This window comes from Etheostoma cragini, chromosome 7 (genome assembly GCF_013103735.1).
Source record: "Etheostoma cragini isolate CJK2018 chromosome 7, CSU_Ecrag_1.0, whole genome shotgun sequence".
NCBI classification, from domain to species: Eukaryota; Metazoa; Chordata; class Actinopteri; order Perciformes; family Percidae; genus Etheostoma; species Etheostoma cragini.
Genome location: NC_048413.1, coordinates 13,168,903 through 13,191,172, shown reverse-complemented (window position 1 = coordinate 13,191,172; position 22,270 = coordinate 13,168,903). Strand labels below are relative to the sequence as shown.

The 22,270-nt window shown below is 40.2% G+C and overlaps 1 protein-coding gene across 3 annotated transcripts in view; it reads left to right on the top strand.

Annotated features, from left to right (window-relative positions):
• The window catches only part of cacna2d3a (calcium channel, voltage-dependent, alpha 2/delta subunit 3a), a 135,072-nt gene that overhangs the window by 88,285 nt on the left and 24,517 nt on the right, over positions 1–22,270 (top strand). For 2 of the 3 annotated variants that reach the window (XM_034877748.1, XM_034877746.1), the window contains exons 11-26: positions 2,667–2,745; positions 5,792–5,925; positions 7,742–7,759; positions 11,357–11,428; positions 11,803–11,883; positions 12,506–12,580; positions 13,962–14,045; positions 14,137–14,208; positions 14,925–14,986; positions 15,131–15,198; positions 17,314–17,359; positions 17,859–17,956; positions 18,077–18,170; positions 18,485–18,580; positions 18,747–18,868; positions 19,993–20,070. In XM_034877748.1, coding sequence (XP_034733639.1) covers positions 2,667–2,745; positions 5,792–5,925; positions 7,742–7,759; positions 11,357–11,428; positions 11,803–11,883; positions 12,506–12,580; positions 13,962–14,045; positions 14,137–14,208; positions 14,925–14,986; positions 15,131–15,198; positions 17,314–17,359; positions 17,859–17,956; positions 18,077–18,170; positions 18,485–18,580; positions 18,747–18,868; positions 19,993–20,070 — 1,279 coding nt within the window. The remainder of the gene's footprint in view (positions 1–2,666; positions 2,746–5,791; positions 5,926–7,741; positions 7,760–11,356; positions 11,429–11,802; positions 11,884–12,505; positions 12,581–13,961; positions 14,046–14,136; positions 14,209–14,924; positions 14,987–15,130; positions 15,199–17,313; positions 17,360–17,858; positions 17,957–18,076; positions 18,171–18,484; positions 18,581–18,746; positions 18,869–19,992; positions 20,071–22,270) is intronic. The other variant, XM_034877747.1, reaches the window with a different exon arrangement.

Sequence of the window (22,270 nt, the reverse complement as noted above, 5' to 3'; positions counted from 1 at the left end):
CTCTCTCTCTCTCTCTCTCTCTCTCTCTCTCTCTCTCTCTCTCTCTAACTCTGCGCACAGAGCTCCACTAGATCTTTTAAGAACAGTGACACTTTATCAGCTGTGTATTGATTGATCAATAGACGGTGCTTTTACACCAGCTGATCTCTAATCTCCAAAACAACCTGCTCCCAACCAGGTTAGGTGTTCAGCATAAGGTTCCACGGCAATCTAACCCGGTAACAACTGATCCACCGTCGGGATACACAAAACCCTGGGTTGAACCTGAAGTTATCTTGTTAACGCCAACTCTTGCTTCGTAGTACAGGCCTCAGGTCTCCTAAAATCTTAAAAATACTGGATTGATATTCAGATAAAATGTTATCAAAGTGAAAGCTTGGAAAGTGATTACAATTGAGCAACTCCAGAATCTTTGCCAAGACCGATATAAAGTTGGGCCTGTAATTATTTAGAAGTTTTGGGTCAGTAGTAATAGTAGTACAAAAGTGGACTTTGAGATAAGGAATTTCATTAAAGGCAAAAGATAGATTAAAAAGATGTGTTAGCAAACAAGGAATAAATTCAGCAGCAATCTTTACAAAGTGTGACACAAGGTTATCAGGATCTTTTGATTTGTGAATGTCCAAAAGCATGAATGCCTTGTGTACCACAGTGGTAGTAACAATAAAAATGAAAAGGCTTGCTAACACTTAGTGATAGAAATGTTGTTGCTATTACATGAATTTACCTTCTCTTTCCTTGTTGAGGAATGATCTTTATTTCCTTCAAATCAAGATCTCCAAACTAACACCACACTTCAACTTCAACAACTGTTAGATTGTAACAATGCAAATGTATCCAAAACAGGGATCTTTCACCATGACTCAAATAAAATGATCATTAGCAACAGCAGACAGTGCCCATGTACAAAACCAATACATTTTGGGAATCATCATTTTCATGCATGTGGTTTTTGTTTTAGGTTGAGACTTCAAGATGACCTAGATTTGATTTCAGCAGGGATTTTATAACCAACAGTAGGCACGTCTGGTCCCAGATTATAATACATATTTCATGAGACTCTTAACATCCGAACAATTAACCTGCTATTCCTTTGTAACAGTACAAGTTGTAACTGTGTGTTCTGTAAATCAAAACACACCTTACAGAAGAACTTACAAGTTTTGGAATGTTTGCAAATGGTTACATGTATGTCACACTGGAAAATGAATTATTATGTGCTGAATACATAATGAAGAAGCGTGAGCAAATACAGTTTTTTGCAATGTCTGCATCGGTGCATGCATTGATACATACAGATGTGTATACGTGGACAGTATGTCTGTGCATTTCTATTCTTGCATGCATGTGTACTTTTATTCCTGCTTATGTAAAATTTGTGCAGTCATGTAGGTTAAAAATTGCATGCTGTGGCACGAGCCTCAGCTAGTTTTTATCTGCACTGTACTTAACTCAGCTGTACAACTCGTCCATATTTAATAACCAGCCTGCCATAGTTTGACCTTCGTCTTGGCTACTTGCAAAGCAAAAAACTGAAACAGAAAATGTGACAAAGCTTATCCGTAGCCCTACAGTACATAAAGTGGTTATGATCAAACCATCTGTGTTGTATTCTCCTGTCACTTTGCCACTGCCATTCAAATAACTTAGGTTTGTATAAATGGAGGATGATTACAGTCTAGATAATGATGGCTGCTTCAAAATGACAACTGAACTCATTCACAGTAAAACTTATTACAGTTGACAATATACCAATAATATCTATACTCTGCTGATTATATATTTGCCAGCTAAAGCTGTTATGATTATCTATTAAACATTGCAACGACAATTAAACTAATTTTATGTGATACTCAAGTACTCCTCATAAAGGAAATGCCATTAAGACACTTTTTATGTTTTTGCAATTTTCAGACTCTTGGGAGCCGTCATCTAAAAATCACATAAAGATACACATGTGGCTGCACATACATGCATACATACACACACAAATAGACACATGCTGTCAGGTTGAAGGGAGGCAGTGAGAAATGCGGGCGTAGGAGCAATGGCAGCTGTGTCCCCAGAGGCTTGCATCTGGTCCAATCTGGCAACATGCTCCTCCTCCAACATGCTGTACACACACTCACACACACACACACACACACACACACACACACACACACACACACACACACAGACACACACACACACACACACACACAAACACACCTGCCCACTAGAGATGCTTGAGCCAACTGAGCACTGCTGTTCAAAAATGGGTTTGGCAGCAGAGAGTGTAGATGACTCTAGATTGAGCACATAAAGCTTTGATTGGGCTTTTTCAACTCAAAATATTTACTTCATGGTTAATCATTCTAATTGCAGATTATTAATACGCATATCTGATTTTGAAACCCATATCTGTTAGTTTCTTAACTTGATAAAAGTTGAAAATCTGTTTAGAATGATTTAATTCAACTTTAAATGAAGTCTAAAAGAAAAATGGCTTCCATGGGTCCATAATTGACGCTATTAAACAAGGAGAAAGGGCCTGCTAATCACTTGCAGATAAAAATGATTCTTCTCCCTGGCTTTGACAGTGTTATCTTCTATATGGTGCATGGTGGGCCCTGTCAAAATGCGATTAAAATGAATGACGGAGGCTATCTGCTTTTTCTTCGCAGGTCCGGATATTCCCTTACCTGATTGGTCGGGAGTCAGCCTTCGCAGATAATCTAAAATGGATGGCATGTGCTAACAAAGGTGGGATCTTATAACACATGCATAGACCTTCGTGCTTTTTTTCTACTTTTAATCTGTTTTAGCAGAATAAAGTTTGTGAATGTAGTTGTCAGCCGAAAGTGAATACATTAGGAACTCTGAATTTGGTTAGGGTTGTTAAATTCTTTGTCAGATTTTGGGGTATTTTCTTTGACATATGTGCCTGTATGTGTGTGTGTGCATGTAGTTGCATAGAAATGTGTCTGTCACTGGTCATCAGTATAAGCATGTGTAGGTGACAGCGGGCAGATGTTTCCAGTTGCACAGACCAGATATGCCACATTACACCTTCATCTAAGCCTAAAGTCCAAACTGTCTTAGTGATACACCACTTTCCAGTTTCTTTGTGTGTTGCAATGGTTGTCTCGGTGTGTAGAGCACTTTACTTCAGGTTCTATATTTAGCTGGGCAGTGGGTAACAGAGACAGTCTGGCTCCATTTCCTTAGGCTGCGGTAGATAAAACAGGCAAGCCATAGGTCACACAAGGGGTGTGCATGTGTATCTGTGTGTAGATAAGAGGACAAGGGCATCCGCAATTTTGCTTAGAAGTAATGATATCCAAGAACTCATCCAGTCAGTTTGAGGGGGATGATGAGACCTGCCTTAGTGTCGTGCAACACAATACAAGTGTGTGTGTTTTTTTGCTGCATGATGATTCAGACTTATGACAGTGACATCCTCTCCAGCCTGCAGGAGCTCTTCAGAACATTCTTTACTGTGCTCCTGAGGCACAATATCTCTACAGCGGAAAACATGGGTTTACTTCTTAACTGTTTTACTTTAAGTAATTTTGCTGGTGAAAGTAAGGTAAAGTGTACAATGTCTGCCCTGTCACTGAAGGCTGTGATGAAAAAATCTCTCCCTTTGGCCTTTGATTAGAGCAAAGATTATTGTTAACACTGTGGATACTTGCAAGCAATCCAAAACTTTGACACCCTGTGACCATGACACTATAGAGATGACTTTTTTTACATGTTGACTTCAGTGTATTCCATCAGTTAATGTCCTATGCCATCCAAACATATCAAACAGTACGGCCAAAGATATGTGGACTGGGCTGTACTTTTATGACTGATGTGTGTGGGTCTGTCTTTGGAAAGCTAACGTACTGTTTGCCAGCCCTATACAGTATTTCTTCTTAAGTCCTAAATACAGCACAGTTATCACAGTTTTGTTTTTACTGCCACAGAAGAGAAATCATAAGGCTTTGTGTAGGGTTGCTAATGTTGCCAGCAGCCAAGTGTGAGAGGCACTAAGTAACTCGGACTACTTTAAGCCAATGTCCCACTTTTATGCTCAAAGTACAAAATTTACCTAAGAGTTTTGCCTATAATGTCACAGTTGAGGATGGGCAACAGATTTCAGCTCAACTGTACATTCAAATCCGAGCATATACATACAGGGTAGTTTTATGCAGAAAATAACAACTTTTAAACACAATATATGGGCTTAATATGTGTTTTTGGAAAAGTCTATCATATTAACACAATAATCTATTTCAATCTTTAATGATCATGGTTTGGGTTTTTGATTTTCAATAATCATATAGTTGTATGTTAGGGAATCCACATATTTGTAATGTAGCTTTGCCTCACATCGCAACATCTTTCACCTCCACACTGTCCACTATTTCCATCAGGACACCTTGTTGTGTCTTTTTGCCTACATGTTAGCAAAACCAAGGTCCTTCAACAATATATTAGTGGCCTTATCCTGCCCAGACCATGCTGTGATTGTCCTATCCTGTATGTACGACAGATGTAACATGTCACTGAACGCAGGGAGCACTCGTATTTTTTCCCTCCCCAGCTCATCTCATTGGCCCCAGTGGCTTAGCCTGAAGGACGCCCTCAGCCCTCCAAAGGGAGCAGTCATTCTTCACTCACCACTGTGATGAACGATGCAGTTAGACGGAGGCAGCTGGCTTTGTGTGCATTGCAAGTCTGCATATGTGTGTTCTCATTTTAATGTCCGCTGGAATAATAGCATGAACTAAACTTTACTGAGGATGAAAGGGAGGAACCTGTCAAGGTTCACTTCCAGGTCAAAGTTCGGGGACAAGTCCATTCTTATTACTTTAGTGATTGCAGAAACCATGTGGCTTTGATGCTTCCAGTGTTAGTGTACGATATGAGATTTTATCCTTTTTAATTTCTTAACTGTGGTTTTAGATTTAAAATTAGACTATCATTGACAGATCCTATTCTTATTTTTTCGGGATACATGGCATCCTTCATGGATCTGTGTATTGTATCTAGACTCTAACTGTTTTCTCCCTGGAGTAAAGGTCGTTGCCAGGAACAATGACCCCAAAATCTATTTCCTCCAGCTATGATTTTCTCCTTGACTGCTTCACGGTGATGCAGGCAGTTCGCTGTTTTTACGGATCAGTGGAAATGTGGTGGTCTCTCTCTTTTCCCTTATTCTCTAGGCCACTTCTTGTCATCGCTCTTTCTCTCTGTCTGTTGCTGTTGTTCTGAATCCCTCTCTTCCTCTCCCCAAATCTGCTCCCCTGCTGAGATAACAGTATATTACCTCCTGCACATGCACATTAGCATCATAATGGCAGCATTACCAGCATAGGAAATGGCATTGCATTTGGTTCAACTTAGATAGTTTTTCCATTGCATTTACATACCACTTAAACATTCACAAAGCCATGCTGGTTTGCTCTCACTTGTACATCACTGCAGGGAATTCTTCAGCTATTACTCATACATGTATGCAGGTTTTCGTCTGCTTTATCAAGCAAATATCTGCTCCCTACAATACTGTATTCCAGGTGTAGTTTCTCTCTGTTTAGGGTACCAAGGTAAATAAAATGGGAGTGATGGCTTGGCAAAGATGATATATCCAAGCTGATATTGGATGAGACACTTGCTGCAATGTGTAACAGTTTTGGAGACACTTTCAGGGCAGCATTGTGAGTGAGGAGACTGGACCTGTTCATGCTTCATTGTTCGCAAGCATCTAAGTTAAATGATCCATCATAATTTATGTCTTCCTCTTCCTCTCTCTGCTCAACAGGATACTTCACTCAGATTTCCACATTGGCAGATGTGCAAGAGAATGTGATGGAGTATCTTCATGTGTTGAGTCGTCCCAAGGTGATTGACCAGGAGCATGACACAGTGTGGACTGAGGCCTACATCGACAACACTGTGAGTTGACTACCTTCTTTCACATATTAGTGGACTCCAGTTCCCATTGTCTCAGCTTTCCACCATGGTTGTGGCCCCAGAATATTCTCTGATCCATTCCCAGATTCTGACTTATTCTACTAAAACATAATCCATAATGCACAAAAGTGTATTTACATGTTCAGGATTGAAGACTTTATATAATCCAAAGGAAATAGTAGTGATACAATGCAAGCAGAAGCCTGACAGTGTGTTTTGCCTTTGTACGTCTCAGACTGAATGTGTGAAAGTGTGTGTGAGCAGCAGATGGAATCATTAAGTCAATGAGTCTCCTGATTGTGTTTTCTGAGTTGTGTAGCGTCAGTAGAACATACTGGGGCAAATTGGTGAGTTAGTCTCTGATCTCTCAACCTCATACACTCGCCAAACACACGCAGCTTATTTTCACTATAATCTTTCTCAGCCAACTCATATAATCACATGCATTGCTAAATCTCCTCTACATGCTTTATAGTTCTATGGCACAGATATCAAGTTGCTAAAGCACCGCAAAGGGTAACGCCTGATCTAAAGTATAGGATCCTCTGCTAGAACCACCATCAATGTGTAAACAAGTGTCTTTGCAATAAGAAATAAGAATGTTTTTATGGGGGCAATGCCTGCAAAAGACGACATGATTGATTGTTATTTTGGTACAGCAACTACATTACAGCTAATGCTAGCTCAATACTTGCCCAAAGTAGCTTGGACTTGGGCCAGTGTGGGTCCACATTTTCATGCTATTTGTGTGGTCATTGAGACGGTACCTCTTCAGCTGATGGAAAAGATTTGGTGTGTTTCCCATCCTGGTTGGCCCCAACCGTGGATGTGTTTTTCAGAGCAGCTTAATTTGCTCATCGTCACTTTAGTATAATTCAAACCACTTCCACACAACTGACATCATGTAACCCCAACAATACAACAATACCTTCAGTTTAAGAGGAAAATGCGAGTTCACGTTAATGTCCAATATCACTTTTGTTTCCCTCGGCTTCACTTTAACCGTTAAAGACTGTTCCCTGATCAATTAACGTTTCCCCCTAACGTTACTTAAACCTGAACCAAATCGTATCCCTAACCATAACTAGGGATTGTGTGCGCTACGCCTTTTAACAGAAGGGAAACACTAATCAACGGGGGCACACACTTCAACACAACACAGGCAACACATACACCACGTTGGTAGCCAAGTCAAAAAAGGTAGACTCTGGCAGTTTGGTCATTGGCTAAACACATCCAAAACTTGTCATCATCATCGACCTGAATTTTATCGCAGTCTCGTTTCAAGATTGTTTTGTTGCCTGGCCGTAAAGAGTGAATAGCAGCCATTTGTCCTCCACTGTTACTGAATGGAATATAAGAGAGAGCTTCAAAAATGTAAGGATACAGGCAAGTTTGGCGCACAGGCTATTAACAGCTACTGCATGAAAATGGATTATTTCGCTCTGCGGTCCTCTTCATATTCCTTTTACCTTTTTCTGTCTTCCTCTGCTTATTTCCTTCTGTTTGCCCTCATTATCCCCATTCATTTATCACAGTCAGTGCATTCACCCAACACTGACTCAACACTAACAGCTTAAGTGTTGCTTCCTCTGCTGTGACCCTCCCAGCCATAAAGCTCTCCTCTCTTGACACAGTCACTGTTTTTAAAGTTGCAGTCCATGTCAGTGGATTTTACGCGCCCATAGATGCTGGCACTCCATTTAGTGGAAACTGCACTGAAAGGCTTTTTTGACACTTATCCACAAACGTATTGACCCTTTCTCTCCTCCCCTCCTCCTTAATCTGTTCTCTTTAGCTCCCCCAAGCACAAAAGGTAAAAAACAATCTGATTTGAGGTCATCGCTGTATTGTGCTGTGTTGAGGCCTGGTGTGTGTTCATGTGCATTTCATGTGCATGTGCGTTTTGGTCTCCAATCTCTTCAAGATGACGGCATAATTTGGGTGAACTAACTACCATACTGACCCATGGCATTTTCTTGTGTGTCAGTGTTGTATGTCGCTCCTCAACCTTCTGATTCAAACCATGCATCGTGGTTGTCAAAGGTTCAGTTGATCGCTCTCTTATGCACGTCTGATCATGCACACGCACACGTCTGTGCACACGCTCACACTCATTCATCATTGGTGGTGCTGTGTTGGCCGTGCTTTGCCGGTATTTCCGGGGCTGGCAGTGTGACCATATGTGTAAATGTGAGGCTATGTTTTTGCTCTTTTGCCTGTGTGGTTTTGTTGTGAAAACAAGATTGCCTGTGTTATTTGTTTTGGTAGAATTCTCCAGAATAAGCTGTTTTGTCATCTTAAGGATGAAAATCCAATAGCCTATAATGACTGGTGGAATGATCAGTTCTGATGCCTTTTTATCGTTTTCAGTGTTTTATTTTTCAGTGTTTTTATGAATCATATTTGGTTTGAGATAAGAAGCTCTATAATCATAACAATGATGATGATGGAACAGAAGAGTGCTCTGCCCCCCATCAGCATGAGCTGAGCACAGAGCAGTCCCATTAGACAGCTGGCAGGCCATATGTCTGACATAGTACTGTTGTAGTGTGATAGATTCAAGCTTATTGACATTGAAGCGGCTCAGCAGAAAACAGAAATAGATATCACATTGTCAGACATGATAATTGGGATTAGCAAGGAATCTGTACTGCTTCTTTGCATGTAGTCATTCCAGCACAGCGCTTGCCTGGGTGCGAGGAGTGCACATACGTAAGGTAAAACATACACAAGACAGTGACAGAAAGACACACACACACACTCCCGCTGCGTGGTGATAGTGTCTGATAAGAAGTTCACAGAACTGGGATTGTGTGTTAGGAAAGTGATGAGCTTCTGGTATTTATGTTCCAGGGCTGATGTGTATCATCTTTCCAGATGTACCCTTCATTCTATCTTTTTACTCTCCTCTCCCTATCCCTCTCAGTGCAACCCAATAATCTTTCTAGCCTCTCCCCTCTCTTTCTCTGTTTCACTTTGCATCCCCCCCACCTTTGCTTGCCCATCCTCTCCTGTTCTCCTCTCCCTCCCTCCTCACCTTCGTCTCACCAGCTTCATCCATCATTCTCTGGCTCATTTGGCTTTGTTTCCCACCTTGTCGGATGAACTGACACTGGAGCTCAGGGATGGTGGGAGGGAGGTGGTGGTGTGGGGGGCGATATTTGAGTGGAGGGAGGGTAAGAGAACGAATGTAAGAGATTTGAAAAGAAAGTTTGGAGGAGAACATAAATGGATGTAAAGGAGCACGTGGGGTTGCAAATTGCACTCACAAAGACACATGGGAAAACTGCAAGCACTTGATTTCCTTTTGATGACAAATTGAAGTTGTAGGCTGTTGTAAAAATGTCCTGACTGTTGAATATAACAAAAGTTTTAATTGTGATTGAGGCAAGCGAGAGCTTTCATAGATGTGCCAGGCCCGTGCCAGCTCGGCTAACTTTTTGGTACGTGTTCATTTTCCCACAAGAGCCTACAGGGGGCTTTGGCCCCAAGGCTTACACACACCAATACAATTAAACCCAGTCTCCTAGGAAACAAGGGTTACCTCGTCCACCAGAACACAATTTGTCACAGCAACCTAGATTACGAGGTGTCCCTTGAGACAGCAAACACAGGGCAGGGTGTGTGTATCTGAGCCCTCTTAGGGGTGCAACTGTCTGGGTATGTGTGAGTGTATGTGTCAGTGAGGAGCGAGTGTATTTGAGTCCAGAGGAGTTATTTTTTTCATTCTCTGACCCACAGCAGGGGAACAGACTTACACACCCCATTTGCTCTGACTGATAATGAAAAAGCCATGGAGGCAATGATGATGCAGATTTGGCCCAAACGTATGTTGATTTCTGACCTTGCATTAGATGTTGCAGGTTATGTATTAGATTAGATCAAATTCTAGATACAGAGCACTCCCCTAGGCACGGTGATGTTGTAGGACACTCATTTAGGTTTTGAGAAAGTACCTCTTTCCTCTCCTGTGTTTGGATAATGAAGCACAGGTTTAAAGGTCTAAACTCCTCTGGGTTACTAGCTGTAGCTGTGCCGTTTTGAATCCAACAGATGCAGTTGTTGGCTGCCTTTCTCCATGCAGCTCTTGTTATCTTCTTAATTACAGTTTGTCTTTTCCCAAAGCAGCTGGACAAGCCTGGTTTTGACCAAATGCACATATACTGAAAAAAAAAAAAAACATAGATTACTGTTGATGTACAACCAGCACACATTTGATGGGACTGCTCAACAACAGCTCATGGGCATACACAATAAATCTCAGTCCACACATCCGCTTACCGATGATACATGATCCAATAGACCTGAGCTTGGAATAGATTTCTTATTTTTAGATGAGGCTTTGCTCGTTTTGCTGTCCTTTAATCGATCCTTTTCTCCGGCACCAAGGCTGTGCATTGTTACAGCAGCTGTACGTAGGTGTTCTTTGTTCTCTGTTTGATGTCCAATCTTGCGTCTTGGATTGCTATTATCAGCTCTCTGGGCTCGGGTCACCAATTTCCCTTTCCCCAATGTCTGAGGGAGACAGAATGGATGCTAGCAGTTTCCTGTCATTACCTAATATTACTGGAGGTAAATGGGTGGGGAGCGCTGCAAGAAGGAAAGTATACAGGAAGCAGTCAAGAGGATTGGTTAAATGGGATAGTTCCCTAAGTAAAGTAAGATGATGAAATCTTATATTTAAGTCTGTCTAAAAAACTAATACTCAGTTGACATTTAAACAGATCATAAGCAACTTGATTTTAGTTTTTTTGCCACCCCATCTAACTTTTGGGATTCATTTATTTACTTATTGTACCAATGACTTACATAAACTGCGTGAGTGACTGACCTAAAGACAGTTTTGACATTTTCCTAATGGACAAGGTCAGACCACTTTTTTGCCAAGTGGTAAGCCCTCCTCCAGTATCTTCATAACAGTGTGAAGCTTTCATCTCTAATGGATATCATCGTCTGATACAGACAGCCGCTGGAAAGATAAATATCATAATTATTCCAGCAGTCTTTAGGGAGGGAAGATACCCAGATTCCAACTGGAAGCTTTGCCTTTGGATAAGCTTATTCTGCAAGAAATCAAAGGCAGGCTGGTGATTGAACACATTTTAAGGCAAATAATAAACATAATAATACACAATAAAACATGTCATGGAAGAAAATAATCCAACTAGGTCTGCTGCATAATTCCTATCAGGTACTCACTACTTAAGGAACCAGTGTTATGCAGTCGTTGAGTGTCTTTAAGCAAGATGATTCTAATAATAATCTGCATGATTCCATGTAGTTACGTTTCTTTTGTAACTATAATGTTTCATCATTAGCTTCCCTCTTTTCCCTTCCTCTGTCTCTCTTTCTCATTCCTTACCCTCTCATTTGCTATCTTTCACTTTTTCTTCCCTCATGAATCATTAAGATGGAAGATGGTCAAGGTCCGGTTCTGATGACAACAGTGGCAATGCCAGTGTTTAGTACCAAGAATGAGACTGTAAGTGTACATAAAGTGCAATAAAACCAATAGCACATTCACTGCCACTACTGTTATGTTTCACCAAGTAGTTTTCTCTAACAAGCAGTTTAGTTTAATTGAAAAAACGCTATGCAATTACATATTGCATAACTCACAAGGAATTAGGGTTTGAGACAATAGACACAAATTGTGAAATAATGTTTGTCTTTGATAAACGCTAATTTCAGTTTGATTGGAGACTGTAAATGAGGACACAGTAGAGCATCACTAATCAAATATACATTATAGATTGAAATGTGTTATGTCATAAACAGTGGATCTATAAGAGACTGTGTTGTTTAATTAACGTTTAAAACGCAACCTAAGAATATTTGTAATGTGTGTGCTTCCAGAGGAACCGTGGCATCCTGCTCGGGGTGGTTGGAACAGACGTGCCTGTCTCTGAGCTGCTCAAGACCATCCCCAAATATAAGGTACGGCTATCAGAGACCATCTACACCGTGACACTTTTTTATAATCCTATCTTCTGAACCATGGTTGAACTTTGTGAATGTGCCATTCACCTGGTTGCTAAGTCAGTAAAAACTAAAGCAAGTTACTATAAAGGGTTTAGATTTTTTTAATATCTACGCATATGTGAATCCAACTCCACAGTGCAGTACTTGAACGCCAAACCCAGTACCAGATACATCAAATGTTTGGTTGAAATTTTGACACTGATTATTCACACCTCTTTCCTCACGTCCAATAATGACAGGAAAATTATACACTATGTATACTAATGCATTCTGATAGTATCCCCCACCACATCTCTTGTGCTGATTTCTTTTACATGTAGATCTGAAGCTTGGTTGGTTGGATGTAATTTGACATTTGAAAGTGTGTTATTTGTCCAGACATGGAAGAATTATAACATCTTCCTTGTATTGTGCAGTTCAGTGAGTTTCACCACAAAGGCAAATACTCTGCCAGTAAAAGATTACAAAGAGCTTGATTAGCCCAGATTTTCAAATCGGGACAGATTTGTCATGCATCCATTTGGTGTGTGTGTGTGTGTGTGTGTGTGTGTGTGTGTGTGTGTGTGTGTCCTCCTAGCTCGGCATTCACGGCTACGCCTTTGCAATCACTAACAACGGCTACATCCTCACCCATCCAGATCTACGGCCACTTGTGAGTACTACCTCCAGCATCATTTTGATGCTCTGTTAACTATGTAGTATGAGTATAACTATGAGTATGAACCTTATTATCTTAGCACTCCCTTTAAGGGCACAAGTTAAAATGTATTAATTTATTTTATAACAAGCAACTGTGGAATACGAATCTCGAGTTCATGTCAAGTCAATTACTGATTTCGTTGTAAATTGAGATGCTGATTGATATTGAAAATGAAAGCATAGTTGTGTCTATGCGCCGTGTCTTGCTTGTGAATTGGCTGTGTGGTGGTATGCAGATGAGGAGAGTGTGTTCCAGGGCTCCGCTGTGCTGTGAATAGACAGAGATACAGCTTCTGAATGGTTGTGATTAACTCTATTGTACTCACTCACTCCTCTCACAAGAGGATGAGAGGAGAGAATGCAGAGAGGGAGGGAAGGGAGGTTGGCGAGAGAAAGGAACCTGCTTAATGTGAGAATAGGTGCATGGTGACAAAGCGGGGTAAAACACTGGAAGGAAAACGAGAGATATGGAGGTATAGGAGGAGAACAGACATGGAAGAGATGAGAGAACAGACACTGACACAGACAGACAGATGGTTTAATTGCGGTCTAATTGAATACGTTAATGAACAGTGTTTAACAACTAATTAGGGGTAGGAGGCTGTCCTCACTCGTATGGGGGACTCACAAGTACACATTAATACGCCCAATAATCTGACCTCTGTCATAATTGTTTAATGTCTATTAAGAGTTGTATGTGGTTAAAAAGTTAGAATTGAAAATGCTAAAAATCATTTTGACCTTATAAATGACATATAATTAAATGAACATCACAGACATATATAGCGTAGCTTAACCTGGTTGCCTGCCAATCTTACGACGATGACAAGACTCCAGGAAGTCACTGCTTGGGTAATACTATAACTTGTTGTTTTTGAGTAGTAATTAAACAAAAGGGATACAAGAAATAAAAGCTTTCCATATGCTGATTACTTGACTTTAAAAAAAATGTTTTTTAAACCTTGAGCAGAGCGAGGCGATGATTTTTCACATGCTTTCAATCTTTTTGCTAATATAAAATAACTGTTGCTTGTCTTGAAATATATGTTCATCATGCTTTGTCATTCATTATTGGCTATTAGTTTATCAAAATATGCTTTTTATTTGGTTTATAGCATTGTAAATTGATTTTTTTTTATTAACAACATGAAAATGTTAGCTTGGGATCTTGGAAATTGGGCTTTAATTGACAAATAGAATGTGTTGTAATTAAAAATAGATTAAATAACCAGTAGTTGCTGCCTTGGTATGGTGCAGTATATTCTTTGTGTTTCAATGTTTTTAGTTTCTCTCTCTGTGCGTGCACGTGTGTTTACATGGGCCTGCGTGTACAGTATGGAGATGGCAAGAAGCGAAGGAAGCCCAACTACAGCAGTGTGGATCTGTCTGAGGTGGAATGGGAGGATAAGGATGACACGGTGAGACACTTGCAGTAAATGTACATTAAGCTTCCCCCTCCCCCCAATGCAATATGATGTTTGAGATTCGGTATGTGCTTTGTGCTGCTAGCTGAGAAATGCCATGGTCAACAGGAAGACAGGGACTTTCTCCATGGAGGTGAAGAAGAGTGTTGACAAAGGGGTGAGTAATCCATAATTCCAAAATCCAAAACACACACAAGCAAGCACTTTTTTGATGTACCCAAATGGTGAACCAGAGAACGTACTGGCAGGGAGAATCCTCTCTGCCAAGGGCTTGTCACACTTGGCACAGTGTTGACTTGGGGATTTTGTTTCTGATTTAGTTTGCTCTGCATGCATGCATTGGTGTCTGTCTGTAAGTGTGAGCCCCTTATCTCTACCAAGCATATGTTGCTGAGTACAGGAGAGACAGCAGCCCAAATTATTCTCTTTTACTACTTTCCTTTCTGAGCCATTCAGGTGTGTGTGTATGTGTGTGTGTGTGTGTGTGTGTGTGTGTGTGTGTGTGTGTGTGTGTGTGCTTGCGTGCGTGCGTGCGTGCGTGTGCATGTGCACACTTTGCATATTTTATTAAAGCTTAGTGAAGAGCATTATGCATTAGCCTGATTATTAAGCATTCAATATGTAAATAAATAAACACACACACACTGAAATGTACACACAGATTCAGATTCACAATCCTTATCAAGCTACTCACAGACGGCAAAAACACACATCCATCTGCAGAGTAACAGGTTGTGTGACAACAACAGAATGTACCCCCCCCTCACCAGTAGATGGGGCCAGACTGCAGGGTATCACATCAGATAACTGCTATCACACTGCCTGCTGTTTACTGCAGTGTATAATGGAATATGTTAATCTCTTTCATTTCAGAAGCGTGTACTGGTGTTGCATAATGATTACTATTACACGGACATCAAAGGGACTCCTTTCAGGTAAGGAAACTGGAGACATTTCTTTGATCAATGAACAAAGTTTTAGTTTGTACAGTAGAATTACTGAAACATCAATTATCATAGTGTTCTTTGTACAACAAAATACTGGTTGAGTCGTAAAAAAACATTTATATTTGTTTTTAGTTTAGGAGTAGCTCTTTCCAGAGGCCACGGGAAGTATTTCTTCAGAGGGAATGTTACTGTGGAGGAAGGTAGGAAATCCTCTCTTTTCTTTATTTTCATCTACTTTAACTCTTTTGTTTTGTGTGTCGTTTCTGTCTATAGTGCTCTTCTCTCCCGCTTTCTGTTCTGTTGTTTTTGTGTCTACATTACTCACTCCGCTAACACTATTTTACTCTGCTGCAGTGGTTTTTTAGATACTTTACTGAAGAAAAAGAGTACCGATGCCACATATGAATCCTGCTTTCAGAATATTTGGAAGAAAAAGCACAAACAAGTTAGAGCCATTTATACAGTGGAAAAGAATTTATTTTCTTTTTTTATTTATATTTCATAATATAATTCTTTTGGAACAACAGTGATGATACATAAAATAAATATAGGAATATGTTAAGACGTGTACAGTACATTATTCTACAATATACTGTATATCAATTCCATACATGGAAAATTACAAGTAATAAATACATATAGGTAAATAAAATTAAAATTAAATATGTGTATTGTACTACACTGTATAAAAACATTATGTATATAAAAATAGGGAAATTTACTAAAGCATTGCGAGTAAAAGTACTCATGCTGTCTTTCTCTTTCTCTCTCTCTCTCTCACACACACACACATTTTGTAATAACTAGTGCAGTGCCCGTTGAAAGTGTGCCTGTTTGGAACGGGCCAATTATTTATCTGTGGTATTGCTGCTTGTACAATTCATCAAAACCAAATATTACCCCAAAATTACTTACAGAAAGACCCTAAACCACTTCATATGCAACTTTTCCGGTACACCTTCTACTAACTTACTGATTTACCTGACAGAGAACATTGCAGATTCCGAATGTAATTACAAAATATTACAATAAATATGTGGAGTACCGGTAATCACATCGACATTAGCATCATGGACTCGTGGCGGTGCGCTGCCCACCCGGCCCGTTATGAGAGCTAATCAGCAGATATGTATCTGCGCTAATCAAATACCACACCAGAACCATACTGTGTGTGTGAGTGTGTGTGCGCGCGTGCGTGCGTGCCTGCATTTGTGCGCGTACATGCTGAGAAAGAGAGAGAGAGAGAGAGTTGTCTTGTGTCGGATTGTTAATGAATTTAACATTTCAGCTGAGGTGTTCATTTCCATACAGGTTTAGTGGTTTGCCAGTTAACGGTGAAGTAGGGGATTTGATTCGCAGGGGTATTTTGGCCACGTTAATGTTATTGGTTAGCAGTTCACTTAATTAACCAGACCCAGGGGGAGTCTGATGAAAGTGCTGTCTGCTCGGTTTAGTGAAGGAATAATCTCCGAGCTCACTTCATTTTCTGCCACTGTTTAGAAGTGGTGAATGCAGGCTAGAGCTTGTAATACTTACTACTTAACTTAATACTATATAGTGTCTGGCGTTTGTTTAATAAAGAAAGAAAAAGAAAAGTTTGGTATATCCAATCATGTAGCTAACGTTGGAAGCAGGAAAAGAGTCAAAGGCAAAAGCCAGTGTGTGCTTAATCTTTTACCCATGAACAGTATATTTAACAATATCTTTTGCATTTCTAATCCAAATAACGTCAAATCTTGGCAGTGCACTAACTTGTGCCTGTAGAAAGACACCTGGACTAATGGTTTGATAGATATGCGCATAACAAGCACACAGACACACATGCAGAAACACAGACACACAGACACACAGACACACACACACGTTCCTGCAATTTATAGATAAATGAAGTGATAATGAACTTGAAAGCCACAATTGGACAGGAAGTTTATATTTCTTTAGCGGCTCCTTAGATGTGTCCATGTCTTGACAGTGCATATGTGTGCCTCTGTGTATGTGTGTCTATTTTCATCTTCAGCCTCATGTATGTTAATATTCATGTGGTGGCTCTAGTGTGTGTGTGTGTGTGTGTGTGCATGTCTGTGTGTTTCTCTAAACATGTCCATCATGTAGAGCCTTCTGAGCATGACTTGGCTCTTCCTGATCTAATCAGACCTGTCACATCCATTAAAAAAAAACATTTTTCAACCCTGGTGTGTGTTTAAGAGTGTGTGCATTTTAGGTGTAGGTCCCTACCCCTATTTCTTTCTGTGTGAGTTCATATTGAGTGCTTTTGCTTATTTTATTTGAGGTGTATATTTCCTATTTTGTTTCAGGACTTCATGACTTGGAGCATCCTGATGTAGCTCTGGCAGACGAATGGTAAGATTATATTGACGATGCTGGATGTTTCTGTTGTGACAATATCCTTGTCATCCCTAATCATGTCACATTTTGATTGGACTGTATTGCAAATACATTCCTATCTTCCTACTTTTAAATTTAGAAAAATAAGTTTATACAGTGTAACTGCAGTACAATAGTTATGTTACAGATTGAGGATCTCCAAGAGTTTGACTTTATGCCTTGTGTCACTTGATGACTTGTGGTCACCGGGAATTGGAACCAACATCTGAGGAAATTACAGTTAACACTTTTGAAACTAATGCTTTTAAATTGGAAAACCTTATTTGGTTTTCACATCACATTTTATTAATCATAAATGCCCTGCTATATAAAAGTCACTGAGAGCAACTGGGCTAGATGGTTGAGTTTTGAAAAACATCCTAGGTAATTTCAAATGGCTGGTTCCAAATGTGACAGTGTTACATGTTATTTTAGGTAATCAATATATTTGTTGTCTATTCTTGTTATATTGCAGGACATACTGCAACACAGACGAGCACCCAGAGCACCGCTACTTGTCCCAGATAGAGGCAATCAAACTTTACCTCAATGGACATGAACCCCACCTACAATGTTAGTTAAACTCATCTACAAATCCTCCATTCCTCTCCCTGCTTATTGATTTACTGTATATACATTGCTTGTGTTATGGCTGTTTTATTAATTTCAAAATCGATGTGTTTGCCTTGTTAGGTGACAAGGAGCTGATTCAGGAGGTTCTATTCGACGCGGTGGTGACTGCCCCTTTGGAGGCCTATTGGACGAGTCTCGTGCTCAATAAATCAGAGTGTGTGACCCACTCCTCCCTTCTTTTCCCATGTTTTTAATCCAATGATTGATATGATACAATTGATAGTCAATGCATGGGTTTGCCCATGACAAATTTCCTACTGGACAATAACATTTATCTTATCTCAATCTTTATTTTTAATAAACTAAACTGAATCTGAATCATGTGGTCAAAGACCAATTTTACTCCCTGAAAATACTTACATAGATTTAAAATAATTACAGAAATCTTAGGCTGATTTGTTGATGGTGATAGAAAATTACAATTGTGCACAAATGCAGGTTACTAAATGTATTTGTCATACTACACAGGAACTCTGATAAAGGGGTGGAGATAGCTTACCTGGGCACAAGAACAGGCCTGTCCAGAATTAACCTGTTTGTGGTGCCTGACGAGCTTACAAACCAGTAAGTATTCTGAGTTATGGATTCAGTCTAAACGTGCGTATACACAGATGTAAGCTTAGGAGTGCACGTCTTGATTCTCACTTTGTTTATGATTCTAATGGGTATCATGTTTTGCCTGTGTGAATCCTCTGTATCTTCATCACCTCTGTTTCCTGTCTGCTTCAAGAGACTTTCTGACAGCTGAAGACAGAGAGGGGGTGTTTAACGCCGATCACTTCCCCCTTTGGTACAAGAGAGCAGCAGAACAAGTTCCTGGTACCTTTGTCTACTCTCTGCCTTTCAACTCAGGTTAGTTGTGGATTTACATTTTTAAAAGATGATGAATCAGTTCTCCCATCAAAATCAAACGTTCAGGGATAAGTCAGTTATTACTTGTAAATTATTTTCAGTTCTACACACAAGCCTTTACGAGTGTGATATACTGAATAGGCATGGAACAATTACCGGTTTCAATGTATACCCTGGTTTGAAAAAGGTTGATTTCAATACCACTCAAATTTCCCGTCATACCGTTCTTGCGGTATGAGCTGTTTTGAGTGAGAAATCCGTCTCCCTGCCAGTGAGCAGTTTAAAAAAAAATTAAATACATTGTGTTCAATGGAAAAAAGTTGTAGTTTTTTACCCAGACATTTCAAAATAATAGATTTTAAAGCTGTAATTACAATATCGCAATACCATGAAACCTTGATATTTTTGCTGAAGGTCATCATACCAGCACAATCTAATACCGGCCCATGCCTTATAATGAAACTATTTGTCACTGTGAGACTGGCACCACCAATTGTCTGGAGCGTTACTGATAAGGAACAGGGCAAGAGTCATAAGAAACACTATAAAGTCAATCAGAAGAAACTCACATTTGGTCAAATGCCCTATTTAAACTTTATACTCACTTGTGTTAGAAAGACCTTTTTTCATATCTACCTTCCTCTCTTATTAATTCTGGGCTGTGTTCTTGTGGACAGGACTGATTGCTGCGGGTTAAAATAAGATATGTTAGGAAGAGGTTCAGCCCTTTCCATAGTGACTTGGCCAGAACACACAAACACACACTGACAAAAAACACACACACACAGGCACCTCGCACATTTGCAGTTTAACTATGTCTCTACAAAATGGTTTCTCCTCCAAAGGGAGAATGTGTTCCTATCTGTCCTCAGCCTTTGGCTTTTCTTAGTGCCAGCCAATACAAGGTATCTGAAAGCCTCTTATTTACTCACCGGACTTGCCTTGGATGCACTCTTTCTCACAGGACTGTGGCAGTTAGTGGTAGCCATGACAATGTGCAGTGTTTCTCTGTCCAGTCACCCTGTGGTAAGTTCAAAACTAGTACAAGGAATTATAATATGACTGGGATGTGAACTCTCTGTGTGTGTGCCTGTGCGTGTTGTGCTTTTATGTGTGTGGCTTAGGATCAGAAAACAAGAGTGTTGTATTGGCCAGCACCGCCATTCAGCTTCTGGATGAGAGGAAATCACCCATAGCTGCGGGTAAGTGTGGACTCAAGTGGTCCTTTATCTCTCCCACACACACTTCTAGATTGAGAGAGGCTGCAATATATTTTCCTCACACTGCTATGTTGGCTTTGTTTTCCCAGTCTACAGTTGTCTAACCCTACTTCTTTTCCTCTTTTTGAGTTAAAGCACTCACTGCCCACATGTGCTTTTTTTGTCCATGCGCATGCTCCTGCATGAACGTCAGAAGAAGGCGAGAGTGCAACATGGCACAGACGTGTGCATCCAAGAGTACTTATGCCTAAATGTATTAATAGATGCCAGTTTCATAAACGCCTTTTGTGCATTCATCTTTTGGCCCTGTGTTTATTTAAGGCATATTGTGGAATACAGGATTTCATTGTGGCCTGCCTCATCTCATGTCATGGTGACTCAGAAGCCCCACAATGTCACGCACGGGTAATGCAACTTGGTGCAATCAGCTAGTTGATGGTATGTGCAGCCCTCTGTTTGCCATCAACTTGGTTACGGAGAAAGATTACATGGGGACACTGGGGGAGGATAGAGATATAGACGTGTGGTTTTACAGTGGTTATGGCATTATCTTTTAGAACAGTTGTGAAATTACATCATTCATCACCAACCTCCCCAAAGGCACAAGATGACTTCCAGTCATCGTTTTGTGTATTATGTAGCTAATGCAATACTTTTTCTGTGGTAATGGACAGTACATATGACAATGACAGGTTAGAGAATAGATTTTTTTTGGTGTGCAAGTAACATAAAAATAGTTGGAAGCATCTTGTTTGCAAAAAATTAGATTTTCTTTTTTTAAAGATCTAAAGCTTCTTGCGTTGAGCAAAATACAAACATACAAAATGGCGAAAATATTAAGATAGATAGACAACACGTTTCTGGTTCAATTCTATTCCTTGGGCAGGTATGCTAGCAATAAGGTTTTTCCAACTTTCTTTATGTTTATCCTCTGCATGCCTTTTGAAAGTCCTGTTGTCCCACTGTATTTTACATTGCTAGCTTTAGTAATCACCCTGCACTACTGTCTTTAATGTGCAAGTTATATTATTCAAATACAGTGTACAGTATGTGCAGTATTGCTATTATTTCCATTGCCCATATGGGCCGAGGGTCAATGTGGAGCACAGCTTTTCCCTCATATTAAAAAGCTTCTTCTGATGATTTTCTATGCAAGTTCTTGTGTCGACAGATGAGAGCCAGTGATGCCAGTAGTGGAATCACAGAAAAAATCTGGACAATGGAAAGACAAACTAAAGAAAGGAGAAAAAGGAACATTTTATAGAAATGCTGTGATAATGTAAGAGAAGAAATAAAAGGGCAGAGAAAGAGAAAATTATTTCATGGTGCCTGAATGCGTTGACATCAAAGCAGTGCATTGTGGGTACTCTTGGCCTGGGGGAAACCACTGGAGCAGAAGGACAGAGATGGGAGAGTCTGTGCAGTGCCACAACGTGTGCGCACACACAGACACACACATACACACACACACACAGGCGTACATAGAGGGAGCATCAGATTTTCAGCACTAGTGGTACAGAAGCAGCCCACAGTTTACACCAGCCCACGGTTCTATTTGACATTGTTGACTTGATCACTATTGTTTTTAAGATTATAACATTCTCTCAAATCCTTTTCAGCATCAATCCAAATTACTAATCAGTGACAAGGTTTTATGAATAACCTATTGTTACATTGGGTGCGGATGTACAGTAATGACGATCTAGCTTGTCAGATCGAGGATTTCTGTGAGGCTAATTTTATATAAGAGAGTCAGATGGAAGGAGAGATGTAGGCTAGAATGCAAATTTAGCGTGGGCCGGTTAGGGCCAGTTTTCACTGCTCTGCGCTTCACTGAGCTGTAGACTTGTAAATACGCTAATACACTAACTGAACAGGACAGGCTGATGACATCACACACCATGGGCCCTGCAGACATTGCTTGAATCACAATGTTACCGTGCTCGTACATACGCGCCTGTGTATTCCAGCGTGTCTTTTTGTGTGTTTGTGTGTGTGTCACTGTGTGTGGTCACATCTTGAGCCACGTGCAGCGAATCTGCTGCCTTAATATACAGAGCCACAAAACTCAGGTCAGCCGTTTTGACCAAAGGCATCTGTGTAAAGTCATGTGTCTCCACACTACACTGAGTAAGCTGAAAATGACTGCTGAAGGCCAGTTATTAATATATAGATTATATTA